This window comes from Scyliorhinus canicula, chromosome 2, assembly GCF_902713615.1.
Source record: "Scyliorhinus canicula chromosome 2, sScyCan1.1, whole genome shotgun sequence".
In the NCBI taxonomy this organism is placed as follows: Eukaryota; Metazoa; Chordata; class Chondrichthyes; order Carcharhiniformes; family Scyliorhinidae; genus Scyliorhinus; species Scyliorhinus canicula.
In genome coordinates, this window is record NC_052147.1 from 109,920,329 (window position 1) to 109,940,290 (window position 19,962).

Consider the following 19,962-nt stretch of genomic DNA (forward strand, 5'->3'; position numbering starts at 1 on the left):
CGGCAGGACGGAAAATGCAACAGATCAGCTAACGGTCCATTGACCACAGGCAGGGTTTTCCAGTCTTAGGAGGTGGGACTGGAAAATCCCCCCCCTGGTAGTAATCAAGGCCAGAAAGATCGCCAGAATTACTTTCAATTGCCTGAATGGGTCAAAGAAATTCCCAGATTAGTGTGTTTTTTAAAAACTTGATTGTTATATTTTCTTATTCTTACATGGGATGTGGGCACCACTGGCAAGGTCAGCATTTAGTTCCCATCCCTAATTGCGCCTTGAACTGAGTGGCTTGCTCGACCATTTCAGGAGTCTATTAAGAGTCAACCATATTGCCCTGGGCCTGGAGTCACATATAGGCCAGACCGGATAAGGAGGGCAGATTCTCATCAATAAACCAGCTGGATTTTTAGAAAACGACAATCAACAATAGTTTCACGGTCAAGGTCACCATTACTGAGACTAGCTTTCAATTGCAGATTTTATTATTGAATTAAAATTCCACCATCTGCCATGATGGGATTTGAAACCATTTCACCAGAGCATTATCTGGGACCTTTGAATTACTCATCCAACGACATTATCACTACGTCACTGTTTCCCACCACTGCAACTTTGGGTGGGAAGTTGGAGACTTTTTCTTGTGATGCACAAGACTTTTACCAGACAGGCTGGATGGGCCAAATGGTCTTTTCCTGAATGTCACTGTTCACGTGCATGATCCAAATGGGCTACCAGTCACTAAAAGATTACAGCCACCATGAAAAGTAAACTTTGGGGTTTCACCGATACATTAGTTTGAGTGCTGCACCAGAGCACAGTGATAAGGTGGTGGTGTAGTGGTGTTGCCAGTGGATTAGAAATCCAGAGACCTAGGGTGATGTTTTGGGGACCCAAGTTCGAATCCCATCTATGACAGATGATTAAATTTAAATTCAGTAAAATCTAGAATTGAAAAGTTTAATGATGACCAGAAATCCATTGCCAGTTGTTGTAAAACCCATGTCGTTGACTCTTTTTTAAAAAATGGCACCTGAACGAGGGCAATTAAGGACGGGCAACAAATACTGCCCCAGCCAGTGACACCCACATTCAACGAATGAATTTTTAAAAACCTGTAGGACAACGGTGGTAGGACTGGAAGATGACTATTTGCTTTGCAGAAACTCTTGGCCTAATACAGTCAGGAGGTTGAAAACCCGATCCGAATTGAAGAAGGAATCGCTTGCATGCATGTCCATGGCAGTACAGGAATTCAAATAGGCTGGGATACATTAACACGCAAAAGGAGAGATTATATATGGAACTGTCTTTTCCAATGCTATTGTCCACAAGGCAGTTTAGTGAGATTGGGCTGAGGTATTACCTTTTACAGTTAGATTAAATGGTATTGTCAAAGGGTTGCAAGTGTACAGAACAGGAGATTTACTGACTGTTAATCTGTTCCTTTGTGATCAGTGTTCAAGCAGTTGCCGTGGAGGAACAGTCTAAACTGACAAATGCAGCTAAATGCTGCTGCTTATAAAATTCGAAGGACAGTCAGATAACTATCGGTAAACTTTGATTTTTGGCTCCACTCTAGATGTATCCATCAGAAAATGAATGTTTTTTGTTCCTGTTGTTTGCAAAAGTAATGAAGAGTAACGCCTGGAGTGTGATAGATAGAAGCCAGATGTTAGGCTTTCATTTTATAATGATGGATCTAACATGGCATATGGTGAGTCAGAGGAATCTTTCTCTTACTAATAACTGCTACCTACAGAGTGTTGCTTTACCCCTCTTTATTGCCTGTTCTGCTCTCTCTTGCTCTGTCTCTTTATTTTCTCTTCAGTTTCTCGTTGTTTCAGCTTGCGGTTTCCTGTCTTTCTCTTCTGTTCTGTTTCTCTCTGGTCTTGGGCTTCTGCTGCTTGCTTTCTTTCTCTATCTCTTGTGTTACGTTCTTTTTTTGGGGGGCTGGGGGGTGGATGACGAACCCAGCACAGAAGTCCCAGGGGACAACCTGGCAAGATATGGCGAGTAACTGATGAAGGAAAGATCCAATCAAGGCTGCGGTCGAGCAAACTATGGAAGGGTGGCAGATGGGATCCAAGCAAAATCTGTTTTGCGATCCTAGATGCAGATACATTAGGCAACGGCCATGGGCTGGGATGGTGGATGGTCAGTAAGGCTGCGGTGAGGCGGATGGTACTGCGGAGCACAACACGGGCAGCACAGAGGACTGAGCAGTAAATAGAAGAGTTCTTCACCAACTTTTAAGTAAACTGCTTATAAGTAACACTCAAGCAACTCAAGTAACACTCAAGTAAATCATGGTACAGGAAATATGCATGACACAAACAGAGGGTCATAAAACGTATTGTAGATATTTGAGATCATATTGTAGATACATTTATTGTTGAGGTAGATAGAGCGGAACTACGTGAGCACATTCCGATGTGCATATTGTCCCGGCCTTTTTCACTGCAGGCAAGATATCTTAATGCAATTCTCCATGGGCTAGCCTGAAAAAATTATCTTTAATAAGCTCAAAACCCATGTCAAACTTTGGCTACTGAAGTTTCATTAAATGATTTAACGGAATTTCCAAAGCTTTTGGCAATACTTGCGGTCCCTTACGCTGATTAAGATGAACATATCCTGAGTTCAAGAGCATAAGCTAATTAAACAAAGGTTAACCATTTCACCGATATTGCTCTTTCCATTGGTTTGATCCAATTAAGGATGGCAGGAAGTTTGTTTTTCAAATCACAAATTATATTTTCTTTTTTTAAAAATAAATTTAGAGCACTCAATCATTATTTTCCAATGAAGGGGCAATTTAGCGCGGCCAATCCACCTAACCTATACATCTTTGGGTTGTGGGGGTGAGACTCACGCAGACACGGGGAGAATGCGCAAACTCCACACAGACAGTGACCCGGGACCGGGATTAAACCCAGGTCCTCAGCACCATGAGGCAGCAGTGCTAAGCCCTGCGCCACTGTGCCGCCTTCACATTATCATTTCAGTATATATTGACAAGCTAAACCGAGATGAAATTGGAAATCAGGCAAGGGTTCATTTCCTTTGGTCCTTTGGGATAGATAGCATGAGTGGGATTTTATGACCCTTCCCGTTGGCCGGATCTTCTGGTCCCACTGAAGGTGACCCCAACCCCCCCCCCCCCCCCCCCCCCGCCCCCTCTCCCCCCCCCAACAAACACACACCCCATCGTGACAGGTTCCCCGGTGGCATGGTGGGCAAGCCTTACAAAATGTCGTAGACTTCAAGCAGCCAATGGCGAGCCACCTGAGCAGCCTGAAAACATGCTATGGGGTGGGGAGGCAGAAAATCCTGCCCTTCATTTTTAGTAAACTGAAGATAGCCTACTGTGTCTCTGTAACGCTATATAGCTGTAACTTTCCCATTTATCAATTATCACTCGATAAAACATGTGTGGTCTAAGTCCTGGTTGTTAATCCTTCACCTTGGACATCAAAATGTTTGGAAGATCATAAGAAATAGGAGCAGCAGTAGGCTATACAGCCTCGAGCCTGTACTACCAGTCAATAAGGTCATGGCTGATCTGATTGTGGCCGTAACTCTAATTTATTGTCCCAGCCCCCCCCCCCACCCTCCACCGTATATAAACCTTGATTCCTATGTCAATCAAAAATCTTTCTAACTCAGCCGTGACCACAACCAATGACCCGGCCCCCACTGCTCTCTGGTGAAGAGAATTACAAAGATTAACGACCCTCAGAGAAGAAACTGCTCCTCATCTTCGCCTTAATGGGAGACTCCATATTTTGAAATAATGTCCCGAGCTCGAGATTCCCCAACAAGGAGAAAAATCCACCCAGCATCTACCCAGTCAATCATCCTCAGAATCTTATGCGTTTCACCTCACGCCCTTTTCATGATAATTCTCCCCTCCAGCCCAGCTTTCCCCTTCCTCCTACCCTGACTGTAATAATGTACACTGGCTGGCTAACGCAGCCTGGAGTCCCAGCTTCTGAAAGCCAAACTTAAAATCAACAATTGTCCTCGAGTGAGGAGACGAGATAACAGGAGAAATGAGAAACAGCGAGGACAGCTGTCAGCCTCAATAACCTTAAAGCAGTGGGAGTTGCTTTGCAAAAGGGATACCCGTGATCACTTCAACAGCTTAGGTAGAAAGGGGTCAGCATGTGTATGGGTGGAAGGACATCTATAGACCCATTGTCAAAATACACAAGAGATCTGATCAATTGACAATACGGATCAAAGAACTTGGTTGTACATCTGAGTGCTAACTAAAATATACCTACTTGATAAGCTGTACCATACTATGAAGTACAATTAACCCCTGATTTGCACCATGTTGGAGTATCAATACATCCTCATACTCCAAAAGGAAACTCCCTCAAATCTGAGAGGTGAGCATCAACCATCACCTCTGTCCTTGCTCGATAGCCCTCCATCCCTCAACCTCTTAATTTTATCAAAATCTTTGGCCTCTTCCACAAATGTTTCCCTGGACTCAATTCATCTTCTCCCTGAAATGATGTTAGCGCTCATTTCTCTTTTTCATCTGGGGATTTAGTGTCCTAGCCAACATTTATTCCTCATTCAACATCACGAAAAAGAAACAGATCATTTGCTCATTATCACAATGCTATTTGTGGCCACTAGCTCTATGTAAATCAGCTGATGTGTTTCCGACATAAGACTATAAGACATAGGAGCAGAATTAGGCCCGGCCCATTTATTTGCTCCGCCATTCAATCATGGCTGATATTTTCTCATCCCTATTCTCCTGCCTTCTCCCCGAACCTCTCATCCCCTTATTAATCAAGAATCTATCTATCTCTGTCTGAAAGACACTCAGTGATTTGGCCTCCACAGCCTCCTGCGGCAAAGAGTTCCACAGATTCCCCACCCTCTGGCTGAAGAGATTTAAAGGATCGTCCCTTTAGTCTGAGATGGTGTCCCCTGGTTCTAGTTTTTCCGGCAAGTGGAAACATCCTCTCTGCGTCACTCTATCCGGACCTCGCAGTATCCTATAAGTTTCAATAAGATCCCCCCCTCATCCTTCTAAACTCCAACGAGTACAGACCCAGAGTCCTCAACCGTTCATTACCGACATTACCACTTCATCCATACATAATTGGTTGTAAAGCACTTTGGGTTTGAGAGATCATGAAAACTGCTATATAAATGCAAGTCTTTCTTTCACCTGTCCTCCAATGGTGACAGCATTCTACAGCTTTGCTTCCACACACTCCCACTCTCAACCTGACACTCTACACTTTGCCACATCTCTCAATGTCTACCTCATCGGCCATGTACATGGTCTTAGAATCATAGAACTAGAGAATCCCTATTGTGCTGAAGGAGGCCATTCGGTCTGTGAGTCTGCACCGACCCTCTGAAAGAATACCCCACCTCGGCCCTCTCCCCTGCCCTATCCCCATAACTCCCCCTAACCTGCACATCCCTGGACACTAAGAGGCAATGTATCATGGCCAATCCACCTAACCCGCCCATCTTTTGGACTGTGGGGAGAAACCAGAGCACCCAAAAGCAACACACGCAGATACGGGGAACAATGCATAAACTCCAACACAGACGGTCAACAAAGGCTGCAATTGGAACTGGGTTCCTGGCGCTGTGAGGCAGTAGTGCTAACCACTGTGCCATCGTGCCGCCCCTTAACCCCCCTTCATACCCCACTTTAATCCCTTCCCCTGGTAGTGCCAACCTAGCACTGCCCCATGGCACCCTGGCAGTGCCAATACAGTATAGCATCGCCAGATTGTCACTTCCAGGGTGCCAGTGGGCCATGCCATGGCACTGCCCTACCTTCATGTCATCAGAACGGACATAATGGCAAAGGAATTAGGAGCAGGAGTAGACCACTCGGCCCCCTCGCGCCTGCTCAGCATTCAATAAGATCAGTCAATGATCTAATCTGACCTCTCTCCTTATACTATATGGGGTTGACTCCCACCTACCAGCAGCCTTGGAGTGATTCATTCTGTCAAAGAACTATTTCAATTTATGTTGTCACAACTAAAGCACTGTTTTTTTTCATTGCTCACACCAAGTCAATCTTGTGGTTTCCCTGATGAAATTACTAAATTATCAGCACTGTTGATCTTGGCAAACTTGAATTGGTTAGAGACCGCCCAGATGAATTTAATGTATGTCTGCTGAATGGGAAGACTTTGGGCCAATTTTAACCCTGTGCAAGTGAATGGGTTTTCGCCCTATTGGTGCAGCTTAAATTTAAGTTCCTGTCCTCGTGTTGAAAGAATACCGTACAAATGCAGGCGAGCACCCAATGCTAGATCAAAAAGAAGTGATCTATTGGAAAGCTCCTAATGCACAGCATTTTTTTTCATGGATTACATAATGGAGCAAAGGAGTTGTGTAACCTTGACATCTTCAATTGAATAAATTTAAGAAAAAAACTGCCTGTGTTATTTAACCTCTCAGATCATCCCAAAGCTTTCAAACTAATAAAATACTTTTGAGGTGTTGTCCCTGTTGGAAAACAGGGCAGCCAATTTGCGCAACGCAAACAGCAATGTGATGACTGGGCAATATGTATTTTATCGAAACTGGTTGAAGGATAAATATTGGCCAAAGTCACTCGGGAGACCTCCCCTGCACTTCTTCCAAATAATGCTGTGGAATTGTACATTTATATCCACCACAGTTAAGCGTCTCGTCAGAAAGACAGCACCACTGACAGTACAGCACTCCCTCAGTAAGTTGGTCACAGTGTCACTCCCAAGATTTCCTACGACTGATGGCATAACTTCCCAGACTTCAGCGCGTGACACTCTGTGGGTTTCAGAGCTCCCAGTGCACAGCTTGCCAGTGATCCCATAGTACAAACATGCTGAAAGTGCAAAGGCTTTTGACCATTTGTGGGCCATCACGAGGTCCATCAGCAGCTATGAAGTGTGTAAACAGTGCTTTTCAATACAATGTTGGGCCAATACACTGAGCAACTTTAAAACATTCAGGTAAATCTGGCCACATTGCAACTCCATGTGACATTCCCAAACTGAGATGCAGAACATTCCGGGTTTCTCTGAGTGCGCCTCCAAACGATATTTGTGATATCTCCCACTCAACTCCCTACACGTGGCAGAAGGATAAGAATCACATATTGAATTTTTAGTTCTTGTAATGTTTTCCTTACTCCTACAGTCTTTGCCCTTTATTAACCCAGAAACAAAACTCAAGCAACTGGTTCATTTCACTTCTATTAGAGGTGTCATTATAAAACAACATCAATTAAAATACTCTTTGGCGTCATCAGTGATCATGACAGAGGCATGGTCATGGTGCCAAGCAGTACCTGGAAACAAGTCGTGGCATATTTCTGCTAAATTTCTGTATTTTAGGCCCGGTTGACTACATTTCTCCAGATTGCCAACATAACCAAATGTCCTGGGACTTGGGTTATTCTCAAATGAGTGCGACGTCAGCCATAAATTGCCAAGCTTAAGTAGGCAGGTCACAAAGATAGGTTGGGGATATGGGACAGGCATGTGTTGGGGTTTCTGCGGTGGCTGAGGTGGGGGGCCTGTGACAAAAGCTCTGCATTTCATAGAACACAGTGTCATGGACGAAGGCAAATCATTCTGCACACCACAACCACACATCTTAAACCAACACCCAAGAGGACAGATAAAGCCACAGCAAAGGTTAGCAAACAACTCAAAATGTCAGGTTGATTCGACACCAATGTTGAAACCTTACATATGGATGTTACATACAGAATCAAAGTTTAAAAATGCCCTAAATTACACATTAACGATCCACATAGGAACAGCCAACTCTATGCTGTGACAACTGAACCAAGCACTCAGAGTGACCCCTGCCATTGCTCTGAAGTTTCAGAATATGCAAAGTCTTTAATGTGGTCAAGGAATTCAATATGGGGCAATTATCGTTTCCACAGTCCTAATCTTTGGCAAATAAGAGCGATATAAGATTTCTCACTCAATGGTTGGATGGAATCAGCCTTAAATAAAATACTGATGACCATAAAATAGCTATTCATCAAACGCTATTAAACACCGTGGAGTCTGTCCCATCTAGCATGGAGACTTATTGCCAAAAACTGAATGGGTGCTTGCCAAAAACTACATACCATACTACTAAATCTACAGCTCAAACTCTACCAATAAATTCAGATATTAAATACATCTTCAGATTTTAATGAATTTCTTTTAGTGGGGACACTTTGTGCTGTAAGTATTAAATCAACTGAACTAATGATGATTACATTGCTGGTAATGTTTATGTTTGTTAAAGCAATTTATGCCCGCTGTTAATTATTTCTGTGCGATTGAATTTTCGAGGGATTGTTGTCAGAGAGATATGACTGCTGCCTGAGTAGCAATGAGCTCAGCTGCTATTGCACACTGCAGTCCATGGAATCTTTTGCTCAAAGTTTGCCTGTTTTCAATCGACTTTGAGTCACTGACATTATATTTTCCAATTCTGGCACTGCGAGCTGGTAATTGGATTGGCAATCCCATGGCTCAGCAGGTGACAATGATGTGTGCAACAAGTGCAGGAAAGAGTTTTGCCTGTGCCTAGCCATGTGGTAGCACAGGGTACGTGAAGTCGCCCTTTTTAAAAAATAAATGACTAATCTCAAATTTACCATTTTCCCCAGAGATTGCTCTGTGATTAGGTAGCCTGTTTGGTGCTGGTGTATAAAGCATCGAAAGCAATACAATTTAAAAAGATGATGCTGAGCACGATTCAGCGGATCTGGGCGCAATGGGTGAATTATGCGGGAGCCCCAAAACGGGCTCCGCGCCAGGTGCTTGGCCGATCGCAAATCATGCGACACGTTCTGCTCAGCGTGATCTGGATCTCACCCTTGTTGGGCAAGGTCCAGATTTGCATATTTAAATTAGCCTGACAGCGCAGGAGTCAAAGGCCAAGCCTGCGAGATCTTGCCAGGGTGCTGTTTAGTACTGGTTTACACAAGTAGGTGAAGCAGGTGCAACAGCATTTCTGGAGGTTTGCAGAGCATTCGGGACCCCCAGGTGGTTGGGGATAGGGCAGGGTGGCATCCTGGCATTACCCTTGTGCCTGGGCATCTTGACACTGCCGGTCCGGGTGCCAGGTTAGCACTGCCAGGGGTCAGGCCCGGGGGAAGGGCCTTGTCAATTGGAGGGGGCTGAGGGGAGTTCCCAGGGGCCTCGACAGGGTTGGGGAGGGGTCGATAAACAGGGGGTGAGGGAGGGTCTGAATACCAGGGCTGCTGGTAAAAATAGTGCCCCGATCTGCGGGCAGCTGTTCCAGTGGGGGAGATCATAGAAACATAGAAAACAGAAGCTAGAGGAGTCCATTCGGCCCTTCAAGCCTGCTCCGCCATTCATTATGGTCATGGCTGATCATAAGGTTCAATGCCCTGATCTTATCTTCCTCCCCTATCCCTTGATCCTTTAGCCCGAGCACTATATCTAATTCCTTCTTGAAATGACACAACATTTTGGCCTCACCTACTTTTTGTGGTAGTGAGTTCCACAGATTCACCACTCTCTGGGTGAAGACATTTCTCCTCACCTCAGTCTGAAAGGTTTACCTCTTATCCTCAAACTATGACCCCTAGTTCTGGACTCCCCCACGGTGGGGAACATTCTTTCTGAATCTACCCTGTCTAATCCTGTTAAAATTTTAAAAGTTTCTATGAGATCCCCTCTCACTCTTCTAAACTCCAATGAGTATAATCCTAACTGACTTAGTCTCTCCTCATATGACAGTCCCGCCATCCCAGCAATCAGCCTGGTAAACCATTGCTGCACTCCCTCCATAACAAGAACATCCGACCTCAGATGAGGACACCAAAACTGCACACAATACTCCAAGTGTGGCTTCACCAATGCCTATACAATTGCAGTAAAACATCTCTATTCCTATACTCAAATCCTCTCGCCATGAAGGCCAACACACCATTTGCCTTCTTTACTGCCTGCTGTACCTGCGCGCTTACTTTCAGCAACTGCTGCATGAGGATACCAAGGTCTCACTGAGTATTCGCCTCTCTCAATTTACACCCATTCAAATAATAATTTGCCTTCCTATTTTTGCTACTGAAGCGGATAACCTCACAATTATCCACATTATACTGCATTTACCAGGCGTGTGCCCACTCACTTAGCCTGTCCAAATCCCACTTGAGCATTTCTGCATCCTCCTCACAGCTCACCCTCCCACCCTACTTTGTATCATCTACAAACTTGGAGATAATACATTTAGTTCTCTTGTCCAAATCAGTAATATATAATGTGAACAGTTGGGGTCCTAGCACAGGTCCCTGCGATGCCTCACTACTCACTGCCTGCCAATCAGAGAAAGGCCCATTTATTCCAACTTTTTGCTTCCTGTCTGCTAACAGCTTCCTACCCATCTCAAGACACTATCTGTAATCCCATGCGCTTTAACTTCACATATTAATCAGCTGTGCGAGACCTTGTTGAAAGCCTTCTGAAAGTCTAAATGGACCACATCTACCAGTCCTCCCTGGTCAACTCTACGAGTTACATCTTCAAAGACTTCTAATAGATTTGTCAAGCATGATTTTCCTTTTGTAAATCCATGCTGACTTTGTCTGATTACGCCACTGCTTTCTGAATGCTGTGTTATGAAATCCTTGATAATGGACTCCAGAAACTTCCCTGCTACCGATGTTAGGCTCACTGGTCTCTAGTTCCCTGCTTTCTCCCTACGTCCCTCTTTGAATAGTGGGGTTACATTCACTAGTCTCCATCTGTAGGAACAATGCCAGAGTCCAAAGAATTTTGGAACATGACCACCAATGAATCTACTATTTCTAGGGCCACTTAACTAATCTAATAATGATAATAACAAGTGCTTATTGTCACAAGTAGGATTCAATGAAGTTACTGTGAAAAGCCCCTAGTCGCCACATTCCAGCACCAGTTCAGGGAGGTCGGTACGGGAAATGAACCCATGCTGTTTGCATTGTTTTGCATTGCAAGCCAACTATTTAGCCCACTGAAGATTATCAGGCCTTGGAGATTTGTCTGCCTTCAATCCCATTAATTTCACCAAAACTATTTATTTGCTCATACTTCAGCTCCTCACTAAAACTTGTGTTTCTCAGAACTTCCGGTACATTATTCATGTTTTCCTTTTAGAAGACAGAGAGAAAGTATGAATTTAGTTCCTCAGCCACTTTTTTGTTCCCTGTTATGAATTCCCTCATCTCTGACCGTAAGGGGCCTACATTTATCAATCTTTTTCTCTTTACATACCTATAGAAACTTTTACAGTCAGTTTTAATGCCACCCCCCCCCCCCCCCCCCCCCCCCCCCCCCCCCCCCCCGAGTTTACTTTCAAATTGTATTTTCCCCTTCTTCATCAATCCCTTGGTCTGCCTTTGCTGAATTTTAAAGTGTTCCCAAATCTCAGGTCTACTGCTTTTTCTTGCTAATTTGTATGTGTCTTCAGCTCGCCAGTTGGAAATCAACTAAAATGTGGCATTGGTGGGGGAGAAACTTCCCAAGACCAAAATAAATGGCAAAATGTCATTGAATAGAAGGGTGATTGTCGCCACCGTAGCTACAGTGAAACACCCTGCTAAACGCGCCAAAAGCGGACTTGAACATATGTCCACTGTATTGCGCCTATTTTTGTTAATAAGAACATAAAAGCTAGGAGCAGGAGTAGGCCAATGGCCCCTAGAGCCTGTTCCGCCATTCAATAAGATCGTGGCTGATCTTTTTGTGGACTCAGCTCCACCTTCCCCCCGCCCAACACCATAAACTTTTATTCCTTTAATGTTCAAAAATCTATCTTTGCCTTAAAAACATTCAACGAGGTAGCCTCAACTGCTACACTGGGGAGGGAATTCCACAGTTTTACAACACTTTGGATGAAGAAATTCCTCCTCAGCTCAGTCCTTAAACTGCTCTCTCTTATTTTGAGGCTATGCCCCCTAGTTCCAGTTTCCTAGTGCCAGTGGAAACAACCTCCCTGCTTATAACTTAACTATTCCCTTTATAATTTATATGTTTCTATAAGATCGTCCTTCATTCTTCTAAATTACAATGAGTATAGTCCCAGTCTACACATTCTCTCCTCATAAGCCAATCCTCTCAACTCCATAATCAACCTAGTGAATCTCCTCTGCACTCCCTCCAGTGCCAGTACATCCTTTCTCAAGTAAGGAGACCAAAACTGTACACAGTACACCAGGTGTGGCCTCACCCGCACCCTATATAGCTGTAACATAACATCCCTGTTTTTAAACTCCATCCCTCGAGTGATGAAGGACAAACTTCCATTTGCCTTCCTAATTACCTGCTGCACCTGCAAACCAGCTTTTTGTGATTCATGCATAAGGACACCCAGGTTCCTCTGCATGCTGCAATTTTTTGCCATTTGAATAATAGTCTATTTTGCTGTTATTTCAAAAAATGGTGACCTCACATTTACCATCTGCCAGATCCTTGCCCACTCACTTAAACTATCTATATCCACAAAGAATTCCAATAAACTAGTTAAACATGCCTTTCATGAACCCATGCTGATACTTCCTTGATGATACATTCAAGCATGTTCTCCACTACAGAAGTTAAGCTAACCAGCCTACAGTTAACCGCCTTTTGTCTGCCTTCCTTTTTAAACAGTGGCCTCACAATTGCTGTTTTCCAATCTGACAAAACCGCCCCAGAATCCAGCGAATTTTGGTAAATTACCACAAGCGCATTTGCTATTTCCCCTGCCACTTCTTTTAGTACCCTGGGATGCATTCCATCAGGGCCAGGAAACTTGTCTACCTTTAACCCCATTAGCTTGCTCAACACTACCTCCTTAGTAATAATGATTGTTTCTATATCCTCACCAGCCATTGACTCCTTGCCATCAATTAGTGCCATGTTGTTCGTGTCATCCACTGTGAAGACCGACACAAAATACCTGTTCAATGCCTCAGCCATTTCCTCATTTCCCATTATTAAATCTCCCTTCTCATTCTCTAAAGGACCATCCTCTAATGGGCGGCATGGTGGCACAGTGGTTAGCACTGCTGCCTCACAGCTCCATGGATCCCAGGTTCAATTCCGGCCTTGGGTGACTGTGTGGAGTTTACACTTTCCGGGTGCTCTGGTTTCCTCACACAGTCCATAGATGTGCAGGTTAGGTGGATTGGTTATGCTAAATTATCCCTTGGTGCCCAAAAGGGTTGGTGGGGTTCCTGGGTTACGGGGATAGGGTACAGGCATGTACTTAAGTAGGGTGTAGATGCAATGGGCCGAATGGCCTCCTTCTGCACTGTAAATTCTGTGATTCTATGACCAATGTTTATCTTAGCCACTTTTTACTTTTTATATATTGTAGAAACCTTTGCTATCTGTTTTCATATTCTGAGCTTGTTTACTCTCGTAATCTATCTTACTTTTCTTTATAGCTTTTTTCATGGCTTTCTGTTGACCTTTAAAGATTTCCAAATACTCTAGTTTCCCACTGATCTTTGCCACTTTGTATGCATTTTCTTCCAATTTGATACCCTCCTTTATTTTCTGAGCTTTCCATTGCTGATTATCCCTTTTCCTACAGTCCTTCCTCTTCACTGGTATATACTTTTGCTGAGGACTGTGAAAAATCACTTTAAAAGTCCTCCACTATTCCTCAATTGTCCCACCATAAAGTCTTTGCTCCCAGTCTACCTTAGCCAACTCCTCCCTCATCGCTTTACAGTCTCCTTTGTTTATGCACAAGACACTAGTATTGGCTTTTACCTTCTCACCCCCCATTTGTATTTTAAATTCAACCATACTGTGATCACTCCTTCCGAGAGGATCTCTAACCTTGAAATCATTAATCAGTCCTGTCTCATTACACAGGACCAGATCTAAGATAGCTTGCTCCCTCGTATGCTCCATTACATACTGTTCAAGGAAACTGTCGCGGATACATTCTCTGAACTCCTCCTCAAAGCTGCCTTGACCGACCTCGTTTGACCAATCAACATGTAGATTAAAGTCCCCCATGAAAATTGCTGCACCATTTTCAACTGCATCAGTTATTTCTTTGTTTACTGCCCGCCGACCGTGATGTTATTATTTGGTAGCCTACAGACTACGCTTATCAGCGACCTCTTCGCCATTCTAGTTCTTATTTTCACCCAAATGGATTCAACCTTTTTCTCCATAGAACTTAGATCATCCCTAATGTTATGTTAATTGTATTACCATGGTTAAGTATAAACTGAAGTTGGAATAGGCGGTGGCGTAGTGGTATTGTCACTAGTGACCCAGAGTAATGCTCTGGGGACGCAGGTTCAAATCCCGCCATTGTAGATGGTGAAATTTGTATTCAATAAAAAAATCAGGATTTTAAGGGCAGCACGGTGACCCAGTGATTAGCATTGCTGCCTCACGGTGCCAAGGTTCCAGGTTCGATCCCGGCTCTGGGTCACTGTCCTTGTGGGGTTTGCACATTCCCCCCGTGTTTGCATGGGTTTCGCCCCCACAATCCAAAGATATGCAGGGTAGGTGGATGCTAAATTGCCCCTTAATTGGAAAAAATGAATTGGATATTCTAAATTACATTTTAGTTTAATTTATATATGTGTTCTGTTCTGACCGGTGGGCAGCAGGTGGTGGTGGTGATGGGGGGGAGGTGGGGGGAGGTGGGGGGGGGGGGGGGGGGGGTGGCGCGGATGAGGCGGTGGAGCTAAATTGCATCATCAGACCCGGGAACACCATTTTAATTTGATTTGTTAAGTTGTGTTTTAGTTACAGTGCCCCATTAAGGGACTTTCACTTCTTTTATTAGTTTATGTTATTGCTATTCTTTTACGTGTGGGGATTGCAGCTCAACATTTTGGTGCACTTCAGCCCCACACTCCTGCGGCGGGATTTTCCAAGCCTCCTCGCGATCGGCACGGGGACAGAGAATGGGTGTTGACGCCGAAATCCGCCGCAATACCGCTCCCGCGATTTTCCAGTCCCCGGAGAATCGCCACGAATCGCGCGCACACGAAATACCGGTAGGGGGTCATTGATAAAGATCCCCACGGTGATTCTCCAAATGTAACTGGACGAGTTCCCGACGGGTGGGTCTCTCATGGTCCCACCCGTCGGGAACTCGGCGTGGCGGCTGCGGACTCAATCCGCGGCCGCCCTGATGGGGGGCTGGGGTGGGATCCTTCACCGGGATGGGGCCTCACAGACGGCCAGGCTATTGATCGGGGACCACCGATCCGCAGGCATGCGATCTCAGGGGGGTGGGCCTATCTTTTTGGTGCCAGTCCGCGGTGTGGGTCCGCCACGTCACGTGGGGCGGCCGACGCAGGACCCCCGACGGGAAGTGCAGGGCCCGTATCGGCAGCTGGAGCTGCGAGGACTACTCCGGGGCCCTGCAGACCCCCTTCAGGTGGGAGAATCACTCTGGACTTCCTTCAGTAAAGTCCAGAGTGATCTTCCTGTGCTTTCACGCTGGAGTGGGGACATATCCCCATTATTAGAGAATTTTGTCAAACGGTGTAGAGGGGTGTGGGCGGGTTGGAAGGCCACCTTGCTAACCTGCTCCTGGGCTTGACCAAGGTGACCGTAAACAGACCCAAGCAGCGGGCAGTTGAGCGGGTTGTATGCCTTGGCTATCTGCTGCTCTTCCATGATTACGTCCATGCTCCCTGTTTGTTGGCTTCCACAACCACGGAGCACTGCAGGAGCTGAAGTGTAACATAATCTCGCAGGAATATTATTTGAAATTAAATAAGTTTACTTCAAAGTTTTGATTTTTGTTACAGTACTCCTTTAAGGGGTTGTTAACTTGTTAATTAATTGATTTGCTTTATGGGTATACTCAAAATAAGAGTATGAAGAAAGAATTCTTGGACACAGGGCATTGGTAAGTCAGAGACAGAGGAGCATAATGCTGCATTCTGTAAATAAAGCTACTATCAAGAACAGGATTTTCCTACTTCACCATCTGGCTTAACATCCAATTAACAGTTATCCCACTGCTCCAATTCCTTTCTGTCATGTCCGCAGAGACATGGACAAGAGACATTCCAACCCCGCCCATTCTTCCTCTCCACTCCACGCTCCCCCACATTTTGTGAAAATTTACACAAATTGAACTATGCTAGAAAAAGGCTGGCCAAACCAGGTCCCACCCAAATACTTTCCCCCCACCCCCTCCACAAAGCTGCCCAGAAGGGCTGAAATTTCCTGGCCATTTACGACCAGCGAGATTTTCCGGTCCTGCCAACAGTAACCACCCCCCCCCCCCCCCCCCGCCCCCGGGGTTCCCAAACAGTGGAGGGTGGGAGCAAATCATGCCACGGGGGGGGGGGGATGCAAAATCCCACCTGTTCTCTCTTCCTCTGTGGACAAGAAATATACAGAGAGTGGACAGTATTGAGAATTCAAGCTGTGCGCAAACAGCATGAGCGCATCACTGAGGCAGCTGTCTGTAGGCTGTTTTCTTTGAGCATAAATGTGAGGTGGAAGTGTGGTCTGTTTTATGACTTGAATCTAAAATGCCACCTCAGCGCATGGAGAGGTCAATGCAAGGGCAAAGGATTTTCTCCTCCGGTTTTGAGAACTTGCGCAGGTCTGCCAGCTATAGGGCACCAATTGCCACCAGAGCCCTTATTTGATATGAAACCCAGAGGTATGAACTGCAAGTTTCTGCTCTCTGATAACACTTATGAATGAAGTAAAAAAAAATGGTTTGTATTTTTTGAAGTCTCAGTACAATTCAGAGTGTATGAAAATACATTGGCACCAACCGGATCTCAGAAGGTTGTCTATTATGTTTAATAAGGACACAGGGCGTCCACACCGAGTTAGGTAAGAAACAAAGGTTTTAGTTACACAAACAATATGTAGATTACCAGGTAGATCCCTACCGGGGGTTCCAGTTGGTACCTTACTGGCCGATCTTACATACATGGGTTAATTGAGATACCCTGCCCCTAGCTGGGGAGCTCATACTCTGCAAGGAGCATAGGGAAGGCAAGCATTTCCACCCCATGGGTTCTGTGCGGGATGTTACACGAGGACTACAACAATAGCTTGCATTTACCTTTAAATACCCATAGGCATAAACAGACAAAAAAATGGCACTGACTAAAGAAGGAAATATTAGGAGAGATGACCAAGAACATAAGAACATAAGAAATAGGAGTAGGCCATTCGACCCCTCGGGACATTCAGTAAGGTCACAGTGGTCTGATTGTGGCCTTCGCTCCACTTCCCTGCCTATCTCCCATAATCTTGCCTCGCCTGTCTATCTGTCCAACTTAGCCTTGAATATATACAATGACCCAGTCTCCCTTGCTCATTGGGGGAGGGGATTCCAAACACTAGTGACCCTCAGAGAGAACTAATTGAGGGAGGGAGAGAGAGAAATAGGCCAAAGCTGGAGAAATGCAGAACTCATGAAGGGCCGTAGGGCTAACGACACAGAGAGATGAGGGCCAGGCCACTGTGGGGGCACTCCCCGGGGTCAGATCGCCCCGTGCCCCCCCCCCCCAGGACCCTGGCACCCGTCCGCACCGCCAATTCCGCCGGTAAAAGAGGTGGTTTAATCCACGCCGGCGGGAGAGGCTAGTTAGCAGCGGGCCTTTGACCCATTGGGGGCCGGAGAATCGCCACGGGGGGCTCGCCGACCGGCGCGGCGTGATTCCCGCCCCCGCCGAATCTTGGGGGGGCGGAGAATTTTGGACACGGCGGGGGCGGGCGTGATGCTGGCCCCGGACGATTCTCCGATCCACAATGCACTAATCTCCGTCTACACTTTAGCTTTTATGTGAGAATATGCGCAAACTCATTTTTATTACAATTCCAAAAGTCAGAAGTGTGAAAGGGGGGAAATATCCATATTTTCTCTGAAGAAAAATTGCCAGCCGAAAAGTTGGGGGAGAAAGAAATTGTGTGGACAGGGTCTGGGGACGATGTTGGAGACTAAGATTTTCTTTACAAGCTCGAGCGAGAAGACAAAGTGTGGCTCTTTAATTCCTGCCTGTTCCCTAACGATCTCTAATACTAACCCCATCTTAACCTTCAATTTGTTATTTAGACTACAAGAATTATGGTCAAAAATATAAAACAAGGACAAGGAAAAAAACAATTTCACTCCGAGTCATCAGTCTGGAGATGAAAGCTACGACCATGTGTTCTTCAAAGGAGAAATAAAAACGTCTGATGCCTGCCAAAACATAGATCTTCCTGAAAGCTGACTAGATTCAGGATCAAATATATGTATATTATTTAAACCAGCACAACACCAAAGGTCAGCAAGTTGTGCTGCTTTCTGAGTGGAATGATTCACATTATCATTCTTTGGATTTTCTGTGGCAAACAGTTATTAGATATATTTTATAGTTTGAGTTGCATTTTTTTTTAAACTTTGGCTTTGCCCCTAGAATAATATGATTGAGAATACGTAAAGACATAACTTGCATTTATATAATGTCTTTCACAACCTCAAGATGTCCCACGGTGCTTTAACACCCATACAATGCTCTGGAAGTGTGGTCACTGTTGTAATGCAGTGACAAATTTGTGCACAGCAAGCTCCCAATACAGCAAATTAAATAAATGGACAATTTATCGGTCTAAGTTATGAATAAGGGGCTGGTTTAGCACAGCGGGCTAAACAGCTGGCTTGTAATGCAGAACAAGGCCAGCAGCGCGGGTTCAATTCCCGTATCGGCCTCCCCGAACAGGCGCCGAAATGTGGCTTTAGGGGCTTTTCACTATAACTTCACTGAAGCCTATTTGTGACAATAAGCGATTATTATTATTATTATATTGCCTGGGATACCAGAGCGATTTCCCCTACTCTTCTTTGAATTAATGTCACAGGATCTTCCCACAAACCCCAGTGGATGGCTGGGGCCTCGATCAGTTTAATGTTCAGAAGACTAAAAAGGAAAAATCTCCAATGATTGAGCAGCATGAGGCAAGTACCTCAAGTTGCTTAAAACCGGAGACCACCACCTGACCAAGCCAGCTCAGCATTTACTTCCTGCAATGAATTGTGATGTTGGCCTTTGCAAATTTAGAGGCCGAGATGACAGTTCTCGAAAATGCCGGAGAATCCCGGCTGAGGTTTTCTTTCCAGCTAATTGCGAGAGGCAGGGGATCAGACTTTAACACTGACAGAGAGGGAGCTCTTTATGTTGAGGGGTGAGGTGGGCTGGACGGGTTGGGGAGGAGCCGGCAGCAACTGTTTTTTCTTGTAATCGACCATCAATATTTGAGATGGTTTCATCTGTGATCAATTAAAAGTCGATTAGCCAATCACATGTGCCCCTTCTGCAGGGTCATGACACAAAATTATTCAAGGACAGCACTACGTGGCAGTGGTTTTCACATTGATCACTCCCTGCTGTGCTGATGAGGGAAGGGGGAACTGAAAATGGCTTACCTTGTAACTCTTTGCCCTTGAATGGATCATCCACCTCCATGAGCTTGGATCTGGCATTGCTGTCACAATCGGGGGTCTGGTAACTGGAAGAAGCAAGAGTAGCACTCAAAACACACGTTAGGAAGCAGTAAGGCCTGTGCCAGTCAGGCTTGAGATCTACTGGATGACATCCACACTTGGCTGAGATACGGCAATTAACATTTGTGCCACAAATATCAGGCAATGGCCACCCCCAACAAGAGAGAACCAACCATCTCCCCATCCCCTGAAAATTCAATGGCATTGCTACCACCAAATCCCCCACCATCAACATCCTGCGAATTACTACTGACCAGAAATTTAACTGGACCTGCCATATAAATATTGTGGCTGCAAGAACAGGTCAGAGGCAGGTAATTCTGTTCTAACTAAGTCACCTCCTAAATCCCTAAACCATGACCAGCATCTGCAAGGTATAGGTCAGGAGTGTGATACTCTCCACTTGCCTGGATAACTGCAGCTCCAAAAATATTCAAAGAGCTAAACATCATCCAGAAGAAAAGCAGCCCACGTGATTGA

General features: G+C 45.2%; 1 protein-coding gene across 3 annotated transcripts in view; it reads right to left on the reverse strand.

The window, feature by feature from the left end:
• Positions 1-19,962, reverse strand: part of smoc1 (SPARC related modular calcium binding 1) — a 288,182-nt gene that overhangs the window by 103,007 nt on the left and 165,213 nt on the right. For all 3 annotated transcript variants that reach the window (XM_038784692.1, XM_038784682.1, XM_038784701.1), the window contains exon 9: positions 19,405-19,487. In XM_038784692.1, coding sequence (XP_038640620.1) covers positions 19,405-19,487 — 83 coding nt within the window. The remainder of the gene's footprint in view (positions 1-19,404; positions 19,488-19,962) is intronic.